We start from the raw sequence: 20,344 nt of genomic DNA on the forward strand, positions 1-20,344 counted from the left end.
CTCCAAATATATCTAGAGCATGCCTGTCAGACTCATGCACCGAAAGTGTGAAGAGTTGCTTGTGTACCTGTGCGCAGTGGTGAAGGCAGTTTGTACATCTCAGCATTAGTTATTCTGTGCTGTTTACCCTGAACGGCTGTGTTAACTGTGCAGTTTCGTTTAGATATGATGCATGCCTCCTGACTGCTTTATATCCCTTGCATAGACTCAGTGTAGATGTAGGTAAAAGGTAGGGCTGAGCGTGTGAACATAAACAGAGCTGTTGTACTAGTAACAGTGGCGGCTGGTACTGTGCATATACTTTCCGTCCTGTTTTGGTATATACTTATTACTGTAACAACTTTATCATCCTCGTCTTTCTCAGTAGGCTTATTGGTCCGTAAATTGTATATAATAGAAATTACTGCTATGCTGCCACTTTGGAACACAATTGAAATTACAAAGTAGGTTTATATACTTATTAGTTTACAATAATGTTTTAGTAAACATTAAAATAGTATGCCAATATTAAATTTAGCCATTATTGTCATTATAGCATAAAAATTATTTTCTCCACATGTGCAATCTTTGAAACAATATTGAGGAGACCATCAAAAACATTAAAATAAATGTCCACACCCCTTATATTATAAATATCGCTAGTTGTGCTGTAGCTCTCCTATCAGTATTCTCGTGTAGGACTAAAGAATAGGAAATAAAATCCTTAACTTTACCTGACACTTGTTATTCCAAATTGTCGCCCATTTCAAGTATTCGTTGTGCAACAGTGTTGCGAGACAACTTTATAGATATGACTGTGGATATCAGTTCAGAACAGATTTCTTCCACTGCTGCTAATATACAATCTCTAACAAATTCTCCCTTAGTGAATGGTTGAGACGAAGATGCAATAAGTTTACATATCTTATAACTCGCATGAACCATGGCTTTTGTAGCATAAGATGAAGGATTATTCTCAAATTTTGACTTATATACGTCATTGGCTTTCTCTCGGACGTTCCTGATAATTTATCAAGTCTGTAGGCTTCTGCATGCGAATGAGTAAAATGTCGCTTAATATTATGTTACGCACTCTAATTCCATGTTGCAAATCAAACACTGCTCTTTTCCATTATGTAATGCACAGAAATACTGGTCTTCTCACTCGTGATTGAAATACACATTATATGCCATCATATCTAAACGTCACTGCACAGTTAAGACAGCCATCCAGGATAAACAACACAAAGTAACTAATGGCAAGATGTACGAACTGCCATCACCTCTGCGTACAGGTACACAAGCAACTCTTCGCACTTTCGGTTCACGAGTTTGACAGGCACGAATCTAGAGGAAATTTTCTCTTTAATATTCCAAGATCGTGAAACATATTTCATATGAACTCATAATTAAAATGTAGATATTTTTTCAGAAAACTACACTAAAGAAGGTATAATTTTCTTTTGTTTCATTAGCTTCTGTGAGATATATAGTGACAAACACGTTGTTTTAGTTCACAGCCACAAATACTTTCAACATAAAAATCGTTTGACACTTAACTGTATATTCTAATGCACTTTTGTAGCTCCCCCCTCTACTTGTTACTAATATAACACTCGAGAGGTACAAGATGCAATACTAGGGAAAGTGATAATTTTCCTAGTAATTCGTCCTGGACCTCTCACGTGTTATGTTGGTTAAGTAACAACAAGTGGGGGGATTTTATGTTGAAAGCATTTGTGGCTGCAAACTAAAATCACGTGTTTGTCACTATATGCATATCACAGGAACCAGTGTAACAAAGAAAATTATGCCTTCTTTGGTGTAGCTTTTCGGGAGAATTACAAATCAAAATGTTATGCATCTTCAGTTTACAGAGTGTGGAAACTGATTTACTTTCCGCTAAGCTATTCAGAAGCCAAATTTATATAAAAAAAAATTATGTAACTCATATCGTAGCACATTGTTTTATTTTTCCCTGAATTAAACCATTTTTCCCTTGTTTTGATTCTACAATTTATTATCGATTTATTAAATTCCTAACTTTTTTTTGTCAATACTGATTCATTATAGGCCACATTTCTATTGTTAGTGAGTTGTGACCTATATTCCTATTTTATAACTACTGCTCATGTAAATATCAATAATTATAGGTTAAATTGTTCATTTATATTTATGTTCAGAAGGTGTACTTTTCTATAATTCCTATAATAAATAAAGAAATATTGTAAAATTTTTAGAAGTGCAATGGAGGTACGAACTTCTACAGAACCGAATATTCTGCACAAGAAATACTCCAATAAAGAAACAAAAGGGTATTATTTCAGAAACTTGTTACTGAACTTAAGGAACAAGGTTTTCAAAACATTAATGTAGAAGTGGTTTGCAAAAAAGATAAAAAAAAAAATCTTAATTCAGCACACATTTTTTACATGTGGAACATGGTTTCAACTTTGGAGGCTTTGTGTGATCACAATTAGAGCTTCAAGTTTAGAGGCTTCAAGTACTTGATTCCTGCCCATTTCTCGTTAATATCAAAATTCAATTCTGCTAGTTATAATCCTTCTCCCCTATCATCCTATTAGTCCTGTAATTGGAGATAATTTCGCTTCACGGATGTCTTGACTTGACTTCAGAAATGGAATTTATTCCAACTGTCAGACAAAATGAAAGTATAGGAAGATTTTCGTTAGTTTTATAACTGGTGGTATTAGCAACCAACCATCCATATGACATTGTACAGGAAAACTGGGTACTTGTGTAGATTATTGAGGTAATGGTTGGTTGATTTTATATGTCAGGCACTTTACAACTAAGTCATTGTCTCTTCTCAGTTGTTTTTGGTTTAATTAAGACCTTGTGTCGGTATATCTATAGTTATTATAAATAGATAGCTCTCGATCAGTGAGCTTATGAATTGAGATGTTTCCGCTCTTTCACTAGAAGTCTCCTTAATCATTAGCAAATTACATCTGTTGTCAGGAGTAGGAGAGTGGAGTAATGGCAGCCTGAATATACACTAATGTTTGTGGAAATTCCAACACCAAGAAGGATACGTGTGACTGAAATGAAATTGATACCACAGATTAGGTACACAACAGTACACAAATGATTAAAATTACAGAACTGTACCTGATCTGTGACCGTGAGATTTCAGTATGGTGTGAAGCCTCCATGCACTGCAATCAGAGCCTCTAAGCATTGTCATGGAATCAAAAGGGGCCTGGACATGTTTCTGGGGAATCTCTACGCAGTTTGTATGCGAGTCCACAAAGCGTCAAGAGTGGGTGCTGGAGGACCATGACGAACAAGTTGTTGACCTACCATATCCCAGACATGTTCGATGGGTGACATGTCTGTCGAATGTGCAGGCCAGGGAAGCAGTGATACTCATTGTTCTTCGAAGAAGGCTTGCACAATCCTCGCCACATGTGACCGGGCATCGTCCTGCTGAAATATGGCATGTGGAGTTGCCTGAAGGAGGGGCAGTACCTCGGACTCAACCTTCCTGATGTAGCAGTTGCTGTTGAGATTGCCCTGAATACATAGGAGGCAAGATCGCATATTGTATCCAATGGTGCCCAAACCATCACACTAGGCATTTGTCCGCTATGCCGCTCAACAGTGCAGGCTCTCAATTGCGTTCACCACGGTAGCATCTAACACATATGCAGCCATCATTGTAGGACAAGTTGAAGTGGTACTCGTTCAAAAACACTACATTTTGCCACTCAGCATGCCAGTTCACGTGCCCATTGCAGTGTGAGGCATTGGTGGTTTCTGGACAATGGAAGCCGATGCAACGGCATGTGAGCCACTAGTCCAGCCTTCAAAAGATGGCAATGAACCGTTGATACAGACAGGTCCACACCCATTGCAGTACTCCCAACATCGACTCTACACTTTGGATGAAGCTGTACGGTCCTTCACGGTCATGCGGACAAGATGGCAGTCATCTTGTGCTGTGGTCACATTAGGTGGTCCAGTACCCGCTTGTCTCTGCTTAAGACCCTCTTATATCCACTAGCTATGACAACCTGCTTCCCTGAGATCAGCCATTCTGCCCCGTTTGAACTCACTCACGTGCTGATATTGCACCTTTCCACGTCGACAAGGCATACCTGCACATTTCCACTTCGTTTGGAAGCTCTGCACTGTCTGAGCAAAGCGTAATACTGACCTTGCTGGTGACCAAGAGACGTCACTGTTGGGCCTATGTGTACACAATCTCTCTGGAAACGTAATCAATTATTGGTGGTACATTGTTCTACACATCTCCTGAGTTTGGAGTCGTTCGGGCCATTTTTTCTGGGTGTTGCACTTTTCACAAACAATAGTATATATACATGAACAGTTAAATCCTTTACATCTAGTAAATCTGCTATGTGGTATTCATGACTTCACTTCATCAACTGATAGAAATTACTCTTGGAACTTTATCCATTTAAAAACACATCACTCTGGGCTGGGATCAAATCCGTGTATCTTGGGTCCAGCAGTAGTCATTAGATCACTGAAAATGATCTAATGAGAATACGATAATTGAGAATTGGTTATTTGAGAGCAGAATAATGGGTACTTTGAGAAGCTGCTGCAATATCGACTTTATTCAGTATAAACACCTTCCTGTCCATGGTAGGATCAAGTTGTTACTAGCCTCCTAACCTTGAATATACAAATTCAGAAACAAATTAAATGAATGTACAAAAATTAGAAGACATTACATTTACAAGTCAGTTGTGAAACTTTTGGGTTTGTTATAATGCAAGTATAAATAAATGCGCTATCAGATAACTTGCACATAGCATTCAGCTCGACTTTCAGCTGGGAACATGTGTAGCAAGACATGGCCAGCGTACTGTGTCATTAGTGACCTATAATCACGTATACTTTTTACTCATATAACTTTGACTTATAATAGCATACACACATATTTTTATTTCATAGTGAATACTAACCTGTGTTATAGAAATTGTTCATCTGCATTCACAGATTTCGGACATCTTTTATGAAATTGTTATTCACATGCAGAAGTTCTGTTTTTCTTACTGCTTGCAATTTTTATTCTTATACTCCGTATTGTCTCTTGACTTCGTCTATAGAGTGAAGGATTATTCCTGTATACTCTATTTTTAGGGTGCAAATAACATTTCGTCACTGTGCCTCCAAAATCTGCTATGTGTTTTTACAAAGATTTTGCAGGAGAAAGAAAAAGGCACTGTTACTTTTAATTCCGTTGATTTTCAAAGCTTCTTCTTCTTCCTCTTCTTCTTCTTCCATCTATTTCTTAAGTTTTAGTTAATATAACTAAATATTTGTTACATCCGTAACAATGGAGTGACCCATGAGTAAAATATGTGGGAGGTTATGGATGGATAATGACACAGTCTACGCTGACCTTGCAGGCATGCATGTTCCTGGCCAGAAGTCGAAGTGAACATGCTGTATAAATGGTTTATGGTTGAAAATAACATATACAATAAATATTAAAATAATTACACTAAACTGTTACAGATCATTTTAAGTTTATATTGCAATGTTTATATATAAGGTGACCCACATGAAGTGTTAGAAGTTAGTTTCTCTTAAATGGATCAATAAGACTAAATGCTGATTTTTCCAAATCTCTTTAGAGGATGGAACCTTTCAGATTGTGTCATTGAGTTCATTCTGTTGGGCCCCACTCATGGTCCTGGTGGAGGGGGGGGGGGGGAGACAGCTCTGATATTTTGAATGGAATGATGGACGTTTTTGTTGATATTATGGTTCACCTCAACAAATTGGGCAACTTTTGTTTGAAACATTTTTTTAAGTGGGTTTTTTAGTAATTTCATTATTCAATGTCTACTTATTAAAACAGCAGCTATCATCACCAACTTCATATATTATAGACCTTAATTACATCATGTGTGATAACTGATTTTTCATAATATAAAAATGTTGAGTTACGTGACATTCTCATTAATGCAACATGTTAGATAAAGTAGTGGAAGGAATTTCTGTATGCTGACTTGGGTTCTTAATTTAATTTCAATAATCGTTATAGTATGTATGTTGCAATACTCAAGTTGGCTCCTGGGTTTATTGCTAATTTCAATCTATAATATATCACCATTATCAAATTAATTTTGAATTAATAGTATAGGACATTTTCGTCCTGTATGTAATTGTTTGTCTCAATTTGTGTATGTAAATTAATTTTAATGTTTATCACTTTGTTAACATTTAGTATTGGAATGTCTTGATTGCAGCTGTTTGGTTTGTAATTTAGATAATACAAACTCGTACTAATTTTAGGAAATTTATGTATTTTATTATGTTAGTAGGATATTTCTTCATTTCATGCTTGTCTTGTTTAATTTAGTCTATTTTATTATTGTGTCCCATTTACTCTCATGCAGATGTGTAAATTGTAAATTCATTCATAGTTTTCTGTCCAAGAGCAGGTCTTTCACTGCAAACCAAGCATTTTTCAGTTTTCCCTATTTTCTGTCTTCCTCTTAAGATAGGCACTTACCAGAAAAAATTTGTTCAGTGCATTTGGATTTTTATTGTAGTATCGCTTACTTGTCCGCATTTCCGAATTTACAATCAAATAGTGTTATTTACCTCTAGAGCTTATTATTTAATTGTAATGTTTGGACTGAACCTGGAAATAATATGAAGAGCTCTGTAACTTAAATAAACTGTAAAGAACATACCTGGTTCATTCATTATTTTCCCAGTCTCATCCGTATGTCCTTTTTGCATATTACATTGCTGTAATCCCAATTTTATAAATTGTAAAATTCTTCATACCCTAGGACTAACAAAATAAGTTTTGCGTAATCCATTTAATTTCTTCAGTATTACCACAGTTGGAGGCTTTGCAATTGATATAATTGTCATGACCTTGTGTATTTTCATTATGACCCGCACGGAAATCCATTTAGAATTTTCTGGTCAGAATTTGGATGGAATCCGGTCATGCGGACAGAGGTGGTACTGTCAAGTGGGCGATGCTCCATTTAAAATAGTGCAAAGAATAAAAATCCGAATTCACCGAATGAATTCATTCCAATAAGTGATCTCCACATATGATCTACATTATATTTTAATCTTGTCTGTCATCTAATATCTTCTTCTGCCCCAAACTTTTCTCCAATTCATCATTCCTTCCAGCACATCCTTCGTAGGCAGTTTCTTCTTAGCCAGTGGCCCAGTCAATTTCTTTTTCTCTCCGATCAGTATCAGCAAATGATCTTATAAATTTTATGGGAGAAATGTTTATAAATTGCATGTGTATATTTGAGTTTCCTTAATTTTAAAGTTTAAAGGGAAATTATGTGAATGTGCATTTCACTTATAATGTGGGATTTTGTATATGTTTGTGTTTTGTCATGTTGGAAGTGGGGTTTTGTGTTTGTGTCTTCAATACTGGTGGCTTATTTTGACTTGTATTGATAGAATGCTTTTTCTATGTTGATCTGTTAATCTTACTTAGGGAAATTATTTTCATTTTAGATAGCTTTTCTGGTATAATTTATATACATATAAATTCTACAGAATTGAAGAGGAATTTCAGTGAATAGAATATATGGTAATATTATTCGAATACATTTAAAAAATGTCACAGTATCACATGGCGAAGATATACTCGTATTTTTAATATTAACATTGAGTTTTGGCATGAAATAGATGTATCTAAAGATCCTTCATGTTTTACTTGTTTTATGCTAAGATTATTATTAAATTAATAATAGCATATAGCACATTATTTGTTAGTAAAGTGCATGAATTTCATTTTATGCAACACACTTCAATTAATGTGCATATATTCTTAGTAAATACTGATGTAAGTGACAAAAACTAGTGTCATAATAGAATGTGATGTGAAAATTACGTTATAGGTTCCAAGTTTTAACAATTTTCAGAGTACCATTACTCCAAATGCTCCTTCTCTTCGCTATACTTCAGAATGCCACACAAATACTTATGTACAAAGACTGTGCAAATTAAAAATAATTAAAACACATGTTTTCTATTGATACCACAAGGGTAGATAAATAAGTACATAAAAAAGATATGTCCCCTGGACCAAAAATAATTCAATAAAGCAATAACAACATACCTGTTTACACGGTATTCTGAGTCGTTTTCTTTTCTCTAGTACAGTGTAATTTTTACCCAGTTCGACATAATAAGGACAATCTACTTCAGTCATTACTTAAATGGCTATATATTATAAAATTCTGCAGCAACATTTGCAGTTTTGTTTTGTTTTGTTTTGTTAGAAAACCATTATTATCTTTTTCATTTTGGTTGGTTTGAAGTCGTTCTCAAACAGAACTATTTATATGTACTTCATGAATATTATTGGGTTATCTCTACACGCATATGTTTGTGTGCGTGCACGCAAGAATAGTGATGTAAACTATAGAACACCAGTATCAATAGATCTGTTCACATGGCAACAAACGAGCCAAATCATAGATCTCAAGATTTCATGCATGTGCTTACACACTTTATTCTTTCATTGAACAGACTTTATATACATATAATTCGAATGTTAGGTAGTTAAGCATTGACTCAGTTTCTATCTCGACCAAATTATTCCATTGAATATTATTTTCCATGGTAACATTTTTTATATTTGTTCATACATTGTTATAACTATTGTTAAACAGTGTCTTTCACTAGTCTATGACTGGATGTGCATCAGCTGCTTGCCAATCATTGCTTCAGTCTTCACTGTTGTGTACTGCCACTATCTCTTCGATCTTTCACTGAATTAAAACTTGGGTATATGTAAGAACATTAGGTATTCACCCTTCCTCCCAGTAGCTGCTGAAAGTGATGCCCATTTTTTATGGCACATATCTCCATATCTCACATCTTCTCAAGAAATTGTCTTGCACACAAAACTGTTCCTCTGCACTAATGGGCCTAATTTCTTTTATTTTATTTTCTTTAAGCATATGGAGATTCCTTGTATATACTATGGCTTTTAACATTCCCCAGTAATACAAATAACAAGATGTGAGTTCTGGGGAATGAGGAGCTTACAAATTTACACTAAATATTCTGCTTCCAAATATCTGGCGCAAATTGTTCATGAGTACATTAGCATTATGAGCTGTGAAGTTAAAAAGGATTCCAAATGTGTCTTTGGTACCGCACACAGTTGATTGTTTCTTCATGAAAGAGCAGTCCAGTATTTCTATAGGCACTGATGGCACACGATACCCCTATTTCTGCATCATACAGTGGTGTCTCAATCACAATTGTTGTTGGCTCCTGTGCTGAGTAGTAGGCCTATCTGTTATGTGTCCATTCAGATGAATTCAAATCTTATCAGAAAAGAAAATGGATATGGGCTGAAATTCTTCGTTATTTACTTTTCTTGACATTCAAATTACAAAAATTGTAATCTTGGGGTTGTAATTTCTAAACTTCTGGAATTCTGTAGAACTTTAAAATGTCAATAGTTTTGTTCCCTGACTAGTATATGTGTTAGAAATTCGTTTCCTGTGAAACACATCTCAGGGGCTTTCGAGAATTTTCCAAATTTCATCAAATTTTGATAGTAAACGCAGAGCAGTTTTATGTGATTTTTCAGTCATTCAAAGAACTGTTTCATTAAATCTACCAATTAAATTTAATATTGTATTTCTACATAGAATTGATCTGTCAGGAAATTTGTCTAAATTTTTATCTTGTTTGGCCACATATATTTTTCATGTACATATTGTACACATTTATATATTTGCTCAATGAATATTTGTTGACTATACTGCCATGCTGGCTCAAATCTAGTGCACTGGGTTTTTAAGCCAAGGGACCTGAGTTCTAATCCCGAACTACTCTGAATTTATAACTTGTATTGAACAAGCCTGTGGGCCAAGCAACACGGGTTTTATATAGATATTACAGTTACTATGTGGCATCCCAATAATTCTCCATCATTTTTCATTATAAGTTTAATGTAGATCTGCCACCTTTGGTGCATTCTGAATAGACTCTGTCGAGCTAAATGGTCTACTGTTCTTGGCACTAGCAACATCTATGAGCATGCTCATAGTCGGGGTAAATAACAGCAAGTTAAATACCCTTCCAATGCAAGAAATGTATATATTTGTTTAATATTTCCACAATAAGCGATAAAAATTAACTACACTCAACCACAGTGGAACTAGAAATAAGGTATTTACTCCTATGTGTTTATCAAAACAGCCAAGCACATGTCCTCGCCCACCAAGAGATGATGGCAGTGCAGAGTGGAAGTGATCTGACAAACAGTCTGCCATAAACTGGAAAAATGTACTGGATATTACATATATTGTTATACTGTGTATTGTAATAATGGAATCTCTGAAATCACATCTTATTCTCCACATGACTAATAGGCCTATATGCCATACTGCAAAGGAATCCATTTAGTTATTTACAGAAAACACTATGGCTATTTATAGCCCTTCTTAAATGAGGAAAGATTAATGGCAATGTGGGTGCATGATTGAACACAATGAACTTGCAGAAAGTTTTTCGGAATTCAAACAGAAGCCTTCAACGAGACTAAAACATGTAAGGAAGAAAGTTATTTGTACCAAAGCGTATTAAAGGTATCTGACATTTGATTTTGATACTGAAATTTCTGTGGAAAGAATATGTCTCATGGGTGTTTTCTGTTGAAATGTAATTGGAAAACCTGTCACAAGTTGCTTCATTTAAATCTGATCTTTCAAATAACCAGACTATCAACATTAATCTTACATTAATTACAAAAATAGTATGGTTGTCATTATTTAATTAGGACATTTCTCGGAACTTGTTTAACTTTGTTTTGTTTATCTATCAAAAAGGAATTTAGGACGTCTATGCAGTTGACATCTATTGCAGTAAAACATTACAAGTTTTGAACATTTTCCAAAAAGATTTCTTACATGCAGAATTAAAAAAAAAAAAAACTTTCAGGATGTTGTTAGATAACTTTGGAATTAACGTGTTAAAATCGAACTACAGATTTATTGTCAAAAAGGTATAGTAGTTAAATTCTGTAGTGTCTATACGGACAGAGTAACTATTTAAACTATGGGTATAGCTGTATTAATAAGTAATGTTTCCTTACAGCTCTTCAAAGGCACTTAAGAAAGAAGCAGCTGGATTTTCTTCTCGTGGTGCCAATGAAGATTCTTACAACCAAGCTATTTATGCAGCAGCAATTGCTGCTGCTGGAAGTGGTGGAATCCTGGGGCCTTCTCCTGGAGGTCAGCCATCTTCTCCCCCTCCTGGAGGATTAGTAGGAAGGCCAATTCCCAGAATTGGCACATGTGAATCATCTTTGACTCCACCTAGCAATCCAGTTTCTCGAATTAGTGGAGGTGCACACACATTGAACACCTCATCGTCATCCAATCATGCAGATGGTTCTCATACACCACCATCAGCAGATGATTCGATGGTGACAGGTGGTGGTGGAGAATCCATGTCTTTACAGAGACAGCTTTCTGTGCTGTCTCATTCACTTGTAAATAACTTGCCAATTAGAGCTGAACAACTCTTGGCGCTTCGTAATGAGAAGGAGGTAAGTTTTAAATTAATCCATTTTTAACAGTTTTTATGACACTACTACTGTATAACAGTAAAATAACATTTTAATAAAGGTAATAAAAAGAACAGGGAAAATTGAGAAGGTTGAATTGTCGCATATGTAGTTATTTCTATGTTGATGAAATATTCCGTATGAAAACTTTTTTCTTTAAATTTTTCTGAGTCAGATTGAATGCCATTTCTTTACTGTCAGATGAAACATAATTGCAGTCAATTGTTAAGAGCTCTGCAGTATCCATTTATGAGAGACATGAGACATAGGTGGGTAAACAGATAGATTAACAACAACTTGATATTATTTATCAGTCGACCTGGTTGACGAGTTGGTATAGCGCTGGCCTTCTATGCCCAAGGTTGCGGGTTCGATCTCTGGCCAGGTCGATGGCATTTAAGTGTGCTTAAATGCGACAGGCTCATGTCAGTAGATTTACTGGCATGTAAAAGAACTCCTGTGGGACAAAATTCCGGCACAGCCGGCGATGCTGATATAACCTCTGCAGTTGCGAGCGTCGTTAAATAAAACATAACATTAACATTATTTATCAGGAATGAATTAATGTGAAATCATCTGCATTTTATCTTCATCTTGTCAGTTGCTTAGCGTGACGTCCAGGTTTTTGAGGAATTGCATTCAAAAGGACAGCAACAGTAATAATAATAATAATAATAATAATAATAATAATAATAATAATAATAATTTTCATTCATTCCTAGTTTTCTGCCTAAGAGCAGGTCTTTTACTGCAAAAATTAGCATTCTCCAATCTTCCCCATTTTCCACCTTCCTCTTAGTTTTCACATACAATCCATATACAGTTATCATGCCACGAGATGACAGAAAAGTGTTCTAGACTGGGGTGGTGGGAGCCATGGCACATCACATAGTATAGTTAATCGTAGTATTCCATGGCTTCCTCTGCTTCTCCTAGAATATTTCTCTAAAATCTCATGGTGCGACAACAGTATCTTAATGTTGTCTGTCATCTGATTTCTTCTTTTGCTCTAACTTTCCACCCATTCACTATTCCTTCCAGTGGATCCTTCAGTAGGTAGTTTCATCTTAGCCAGTGACCCAGGCAATTTCTTTTTCTCTTCCTGATCAGTTTCAGCATTATTCTTTCTTCAGCCACTCTTTCTAGCACAACTTCATTCCTTATTTTGTCTGTACATTTCACATGCTTCAGTATTGAATATTTTTTTCTTACAATTTCACAACAGCACTGAACAATAACAATCACAACATAATATTGGTGTAGAAATACATATTTCTATGTATTTGAATGATTTAAGTGTGGAAGCAGCCCTTTCAGTGATAACATGGATGCTGTATCCCTACATCTTTTTCATGACAGGGTTATTTGTAGTGTTGGCTTTCTTCATTATTATTAATATTACTTTTAAAAAGAGAAGGAAAAAAAAACAAATTCTTGTCTTCAGAAAATATGTTAGTTTATTTTTATTACCTAATTACATTGTTATAAGTGTTGTAACATATTAATGTAATATTTTCTTTACTGTTGCATTATACATAATACAGGCGATGAACTGTTTAAAGATGTTTAAAGAAATATTGTTTATGTACACCCTTTGACACAGAAAATGGTCACTTTCCTGTAGTATGAATTTGTCTTAAATGTCATTCAGGTTAATATGTGATTCGCATGGGGAAAAAATTAAGTATTGAGAATGAAGTCAAGTTGTAGCTGCGACATATTTGTGTCATAAAATGACATATACGCTATGAATGCTAGACTTAGAATTACAGCTATTTTTTTTTTCATTTGGACTTTGGTCTGCTGTTCGAATCTCTCTATGCAAAACGCATATGTGTGAACACAGAGTAGACGGTGATTCCCGAACTATTCTGAGGTGGGACTTTGTTTCTGAACAGTGACCAATTTCCATGTAAAAGGGTGTACAGCCATTTTTCTCTAAATTATTGAAAAGATTTTTGTACACATTCAATATTTAGGAGTCAATTTATTCAGGAGGAATCTAAATGAAAAGAGTTGAGCTTTACTTGAAAAACTACACTACTTGAAGATGTTAAACGAAATATGTTAATATTGCAGTCATATCTCTCTGGTAGATGACCTTTGTTCATAGTTGTGTTGGTTTTCTTTCGAAGAGTGCATGTAGCTGAATAAAAAATACGATTTTTATCTTCTGCCCCTTTCTGTTCTCACTGTTAAGATTGTGAAAAAATACTGGATATTTTGAAATGGACTCTGAAATCTCGTCTGCTATCAGTTTGAACTCAGACACTTCCGGCCCAAAATTTACTGATAAAACTATTCATAAAGTATATACTGTATGACGAAAAAACACCGTGAACATGTTTTTTACTTAATTGAAGTACGATGTAACTGAAATAATGTTGTTTTAATTAAATACCACAAGAGGTCATTAGTACTTTCATGTGCTACTAGTTGATGCCCTTTGTACTGTCATTGGTGCATGTATCATAATATTTTTGAAAATGTACAAACATCTTTTTGTTGAATTATGAAGTAGATCATATTATATAAAATACAATTTAAAACTTTTAGCCAATTGCGTACTTCTCACTTAACTTCTTGGCACCGGAATTTGAATACCTGCGTGATACTGTATGTAGCTGACTGGATTTAAATGCTGTAAGATCCAATTTTGATGTGTATGTGCAACTACTAAATTTTTTAATTTTTTAATCGACTTTTAATTTTTTCAATGATACAGTTAACTGTCAAATAAAGTTGACGCTATGAATCAAAAGGTTAATTTAAATGGATTTAATATAAGTTGGTTAGTAGAACAATGAGTTATATTCTTATTTATTTATTTATTATATTTTTTTTGATATTCCAGAGAAACTGCATAAGTTGATCTTTATTAATATTTTTTTTTTACAATTCATTTTATATATCAATATGCCTGGTAAATTATTAAATAAGTATATAATAAATTTCAATCTTAAGACATATCAACTTGCAAATGTTTATTTGCTATTTAATAACAACATATGAACGTTTTCGCCGTTTAGGGCATCTTCAGATATAACAAAAAACATGTAATCTGGACCTATAATAGTAAATTATGCAAATGACAAGGAGTAGAGAACAATATATGTAATACATGAGATTCATGAGCTTTATGTAAAATATGACATAATACAGGATGAATATTGAGATGATCTTTGGATTTTAAAATTAAACTGGACGAACATTTTTACATATAGCTCATGTTACAATTAAATATACAATAATTAAATTTGTGAATGATGTTAAAATTTAAAATTTATAATGATGGTAATAAAATGTTTTAGAGTAGTCATAGCTGAGAATTGTCGTAAGTTACAAGATAGTTTGCGTAGCTGATGTTCGTGTGTTTTGTAATTGTTTCATCTGAAAATTGAGATGGAGAAATAATAATACAAAATATAAACGAGTTATTATATAGAGACGCAGATAATTATATTATAAAAGTACTTACTAAAAAACGTTCATTAATGAACTAGTGTTGTTTATGTTAGTAAGTTTTTTAGTAAGTACTTTTATAATATAATTATCTGCGTCTCTATATAATAACTCGTTTATATTTTGTATTATTATTTCTCCATCTCAATTTTCAGATGAAACAATTACAAAACACACGAACATCAGCTACGCAAACTATCTTGTAACTTACGACAATTCTCAGCTATGACTACTCTAAAACATTTTATTACCATCATTATAAATTTTAAATTTTAACATCATTGACAAATTTAATTATTGTATATTTAATTGTAACATGAGCTATATGTAAAAATGTTCGTCCAGTTTAATTTTAAAATCCAAAGATCATCTCAATATTCATCCTGTATTATGTCATATTTTACATAAAGCTCATGAATCTCATGTATTACATATATTGTTCTCTACTCCTTGTCATTTGCATAATTTACTATTATAGGTCCAGATTACATGTTTTTTGTTATATCTGAAGATGCCCTAAACGGCGAAAACGTTCATGTGTTGTTATTAAATAGCAAATAAACATTTGCAAGTTGATATGTCTTAAGATTGAAATTTATTATATACTTATTTAATGATCTATATTAGCACAAGTAACAAATTGACTGTTTGTCCATAGGCGGATCCTCATACTCATCAGCTGATTGAAAGCTTGCATACAGAATTAAGACAAGCAGCTTCAGCAGTTAACAAATATAACAGTACATCTTCAGGCACATCATACCAACAGAAATTAGATCCCAAACAGCTTGTGTTCAATCCAGAAGGTAAGTTGTGGTGTCTTTTTGTCACATTTATGAATCTGAAATACAGTATATTTCTCTTAGGAGTAATCATGGTACCTTCTTATTTATCCATGTACTTTATTCGAACTAATTTGAGTTAATGAAGTAACTGGACAATATGAATTGTTTAGTTTATATATGGTTTCAAACCAGACATGATTAATCCACATTAAATAGTTTCGAAGATATTCAAGGTTTAAGTTCAACTGCAAATAATTAAATCCATATGCTGTCAAACGTAATGTCACATTTGCAGCCTTCAGCAGTTAAGGAAACAATTATTCATGCTTACCACAAATTAGATTAAGATAAGATGTGATTAAAATAATATACTATACTTAATTTTTGTGATATTGTGGGATAGTCATATCTGGCGTAAAACCCTTAATTTATAAGTTAATTTTTATTTACAAGAAAGGACCTATGTTCATTGATCTCTTACTAATACTGGATACAGGAATTATCTAAGGTAATGTAATGAATCTAAGTGCTATGGTAGTATCTAATGCTAAAATGTAAGAAATAAAAACTAAGATGATCAAAGGAAATATATCTTGATTTGTACACATATTAGAAGAAAGGCAACAATGATAATAGGCGAATTGAAGCTCCTCCCTTCCTTGATATTAATGGCTACCTGTACTGAACCTTCTTATGTATAAATGTAGCATGGGTATCTAGGTGACATAAAATATTTGTCACATAGTGAGATGTTCGTCTTTTATCTTTCTCCACGTGGTATAGAAATCGTTGGTGGACTAGTTTTTATCATGTTTTCCTCTGGATTCGAGTTCTGCTGGTTCAAATGTGATGATTTTTCAGATTAAATTAAAAGTACAGTTTTCTTTCGATAGATTTTTCAGATTAAAAAGTTAAAAGTACAGTTTTCTTTGTGAAAGAAGTAGTAAAGCTGCATGTGAATGAATTTTGTAATAATTGTCCAATGAAGGTTGTAAACGTAATTCTCAACATCCATTGTTTCGTTCTCATATAGTTTTTTTCTACTTACTGTCTTAACTCCACTAGTGTACCCTATACTGAATAAAAATTACGAAGTGTGAAAATTCCTCTGCTAGCTGACATTGTCATGTATCGTCCTATCCTCAGAGATAATTAATTCTACTTTGCAGATGCCCCATATCAAAAATGGAATTTAGTTCTGCCAGACCAGCAGAATTTTACAATTGACAACATGGTAATATACAGGTGGTGATAATCAGTTAGGGAAGTATGATTACCAGATTTCAAAATATGACATATCTTTGAGGTCCCATGAATGCTTTTGCTTATTTTCTCATTGTTTATTTGTGACTCATGTATTTGTGGTCATGATACTCTGAAGCATTATCAGAATTCTTCTGGAATGTAAGATATCTGGATGTGTCGGTTAATTCTAAGGATTATTTATCGAATATCTTCAATTTTGTGACCATAGTAATATAAATATGCATGCTTCATAGGTGTATAAATTCGGTACTTAAACTACAGCCAGTCAATCTCCAACTCTTATGTTTTGCGTGGAAAGAGAAGTGAAAACGAGAGAGAAAAATAGACCAGCATTGCCAACCTGTGGTATTTTGAAGTTGTGAACAGAACCTCGAAATTCTACTGTGATTGAAACTATTCTGCTAAATTTTAATCTTAAAACACTCTGATCGATTTAATGTAATGTTTTTAATTCTACTGTAGTTTGCTGCTACAAGACTTGAGTTCTGATATGCAAAGAATAATTCAATCGCAGTTTGCAATGCTGGGAGAGAGGTGGGGACCAGAGGTTAAAGTTGTCTGCTAGAACCAACCAGCTATGAGCATCTGATGCATTTAGTGCAATGCTGTCACTTCTTTCTTTATGTGAAGCAAGTGGCGAATGAGGCGTCAGTTCTTTGTGTTAGTACAGGTGAAGTGCTTGAGAGATTTACGGTGTCTGTAAGCCTTATTATTGATACAGTAATATGGCCAGTGGTTCATCAGAATTGAAAAGTTGTGAATTTATATACAGGTTGCGTGAATATTTTGAAAAAGAGCAAGACAATGGAGGGTCTCTTCTCCTGTTACGAAAGTGGTAGATAGAGTTTGTGATGCTTTAAAGGTGGAAAAAACAAACGTTATAAGTGTGACAAAAGAAAAGTGTTCATTGGATTTTAATACGCTGTCTGAAATGCTACATACTCCTGGAAAGCAAAGACCATGATCCAGCTCCAAGACATCACTCGATACATTTCAGAAGGACGCACTAAGGCAGGATATTCACCAGTATTATATGAGGAAGGAATTTCCCATTCATGAGAAGCTCCTCGTTTCTTTGAAAGAAGTGAGCTTATTTGAAAACCAGCTTAAGTGTAGTGCTAAAACAACTTGGTTTTAGGTATAAGAAATTTTCAGGGAAGCGAGCTGTGATGGCATGGCAGATTTTTTAGGGAGATTCTGAACATCAGTGGGAAAAAGTGGTGTGGTTAGGTGAAACATGGGTAAATGCCGGTCACAGAAAATCACTGGCTTGGACAGACGAAACTGTAACAGGGACATTTAAAGTGTCCATTGGGAAGGAAAGTAGATTTATTCTGCTTCATGCAGGTGGTGAGCATGGATTTGTTCTAGGGCAATGGTTCTTTCCAGATCAAAGAGCACTAGTGATTATCACGAGGAAATGAATAGAAAGACTTACAGGAACTGATTTAAAAGTACTCTGCTGCCGAACATAAATGCCAATTCTGTAATTGTTATGGACAGCACTCCTTACCACTCTGTGCAAATTAAACAAAGACATCATTCTGAAATGGTTGGTGGAAAATGATGTACCAAAGGTATCTCAGACATGACGAAAGCAGAGCCGATGCAGAGTGTAAAATTGTATAAACCACGATTCTGCACTTATGAAATAGACTCTATCGCTACTGCTCACAGTCACACTGTTATTAGACTCCCACCTTATCACTGCCCTTCAATTCCATTGAACTCACTTGGGCACAAGTGAAAGGTTATGTTGAAGAAAATAACACAACTTTTCGCCTCACTGATGTCGAACACCTAGTGCAGCAAGGAATCGAACAGATGTCAGTGAATAAGTGGAAAAGTGTTGTTGCTCATACTTGGAAAGTTCTGTAGCAAGCAAAGGAACCTGACAGTATAGTGGAAACATTTATGGAACAGTTAATTATTTCCTTGGATAACAACACCAGTGATTCTAATGATTTCAGTGATGAGGCCAAAGAAATCGACATTTACGAGAAGTGTGCCATCTTTTCACTTGAGTATTAACAGAATGTAAGCAAAGTTGAGTCTGTTTCATTTGATACACTTTTATTATAATGTTAATGCTATTCCCATAGTCTGTGGTAATATACTGTATATATGATTTACATACGTGTTTGCATTAGTTTTTATTCTCTTATAATTATTTAGCTGTGTACATTAATGAAATATGTGCAAAATGATTTACATATGCATTCACATTAGTTTTTTTTTTTTGTGATCTATGATAGCTGTGTACATTAACGAAGTATGTGATCTAAGTCATGTTAAAATGATTTATAGGCGTGCTTACACATTTGAATTAGTTTTTATTCTGCTGCACAAAATGGGCCAGCAAGTGCGCGACAGTTTTCATTCAGTCTGTACGTATTGGGAACACTGTCTTCCTTGGTCACGAGAAATGTCGGAACCGGAGAATGACAGGCTTAAAATTTATATTTCGTCGGAGTTACGAATCTAGGACTGACTATACTGTCCTTGGAAACTCGAAGTCTGTAAGCACAGTTACTATAAATGTAGCAGAATCTTATAATTCGGTATTTAAGAGTAATATAACAATATTACACTTGTTGAGGATTCATTGATCATGCAAATTAATTTTTATAGGATATTCTGAAGTATTTTGTAAATTGACTAGATTTGAAAGGTCTCTCTGCTTCTAATTTAACAGTGTATCCGGTATTATACTCTTTATTTTCAGAATAAACTTTTAACATTTCTGTTGGATTGAATACTGCATTGTTGATGTTTTAACATATGTTATAAGAATATGTAGATCGTGTTTAAGTTTGCAAGGATGTTAACATGTTACATGTCTGTAATTAATTCAGAAATATTCAGTTAAAGTACAATGTATCTGTTTAAAATTGCACAGAAGCTCCCATCTTAAAAGTTATTATATGATGCTTTTCATTATTATATGTATATTGTTGAACATTATATTCTTAATTAAGAATTTATCATATTTTCTTTAACATATTTTATTTGCTTGTGTATTATAAACTTATAGCAAGTACTTTTCAGAATCCATTTTCTCACATTACGTTCGTCATTGTTCCGTAAAATTTTATTTTACTAGCACTGCAGTCTGACTGTTTTGCCCTAGATCTTTTTAAATGACATCTTCTTACAAAAGGATTTGGGTGTAACCCACACACACTTACGAATGTAAGCATCCCATATGGGTCCATTATGCTAAGCCCAACATCGAGTTCTGAAGTGGACAAGGAATGGTTGCTGACTTTTG

The 20,344-nt window shown here is 34.1% G+C and overlaps 1 protein-coding gene across 7 annotated transcripts in view; it reads left to right on the forward strand.

Moving 5' to 3' along the window:
• Cdk12 (Cyclin-dependent kinase 12) overlaps positions 1–20,344 on the forward strand; it is a 155,328-nt gene that overhangs the window by 93,540 nt on the left and 41,444 nt on the right. For all 7 annotated transcript variants that reach the window (XM_069824567.1, XM_069824546.1, XM_069824529.1 and 4 more), the window contains 2 exons: positions 11,089–11,542; positions 15,681–15,828. In XM_069824567.1, coding sequence (XP_069680668.1) covers positions 11,089–11,542; positions 15,681–15,828 — 602 coding nt within the window. The remainder of the gene's footprint in view (positions 1–11,088; positions 11,543–15,680; positions 15,829–20,344) is intronic.

This window comes from Periplaneta americana, chromosome 1, assembly GCF_040183065.1.
Source record: "Periplaneta americana isolate PAMFEO1 chromosome 1, P.americana_PAMFEO1_priV1, whole genome shotgun sequence".
Classification (NCBI taxonomy): domain Eukaryota; kingdom Metazoa; phylum Arthropoda; class Insecta; order Blattodea; family Blattidae; genus Periplaneta; species Periplaneta americana.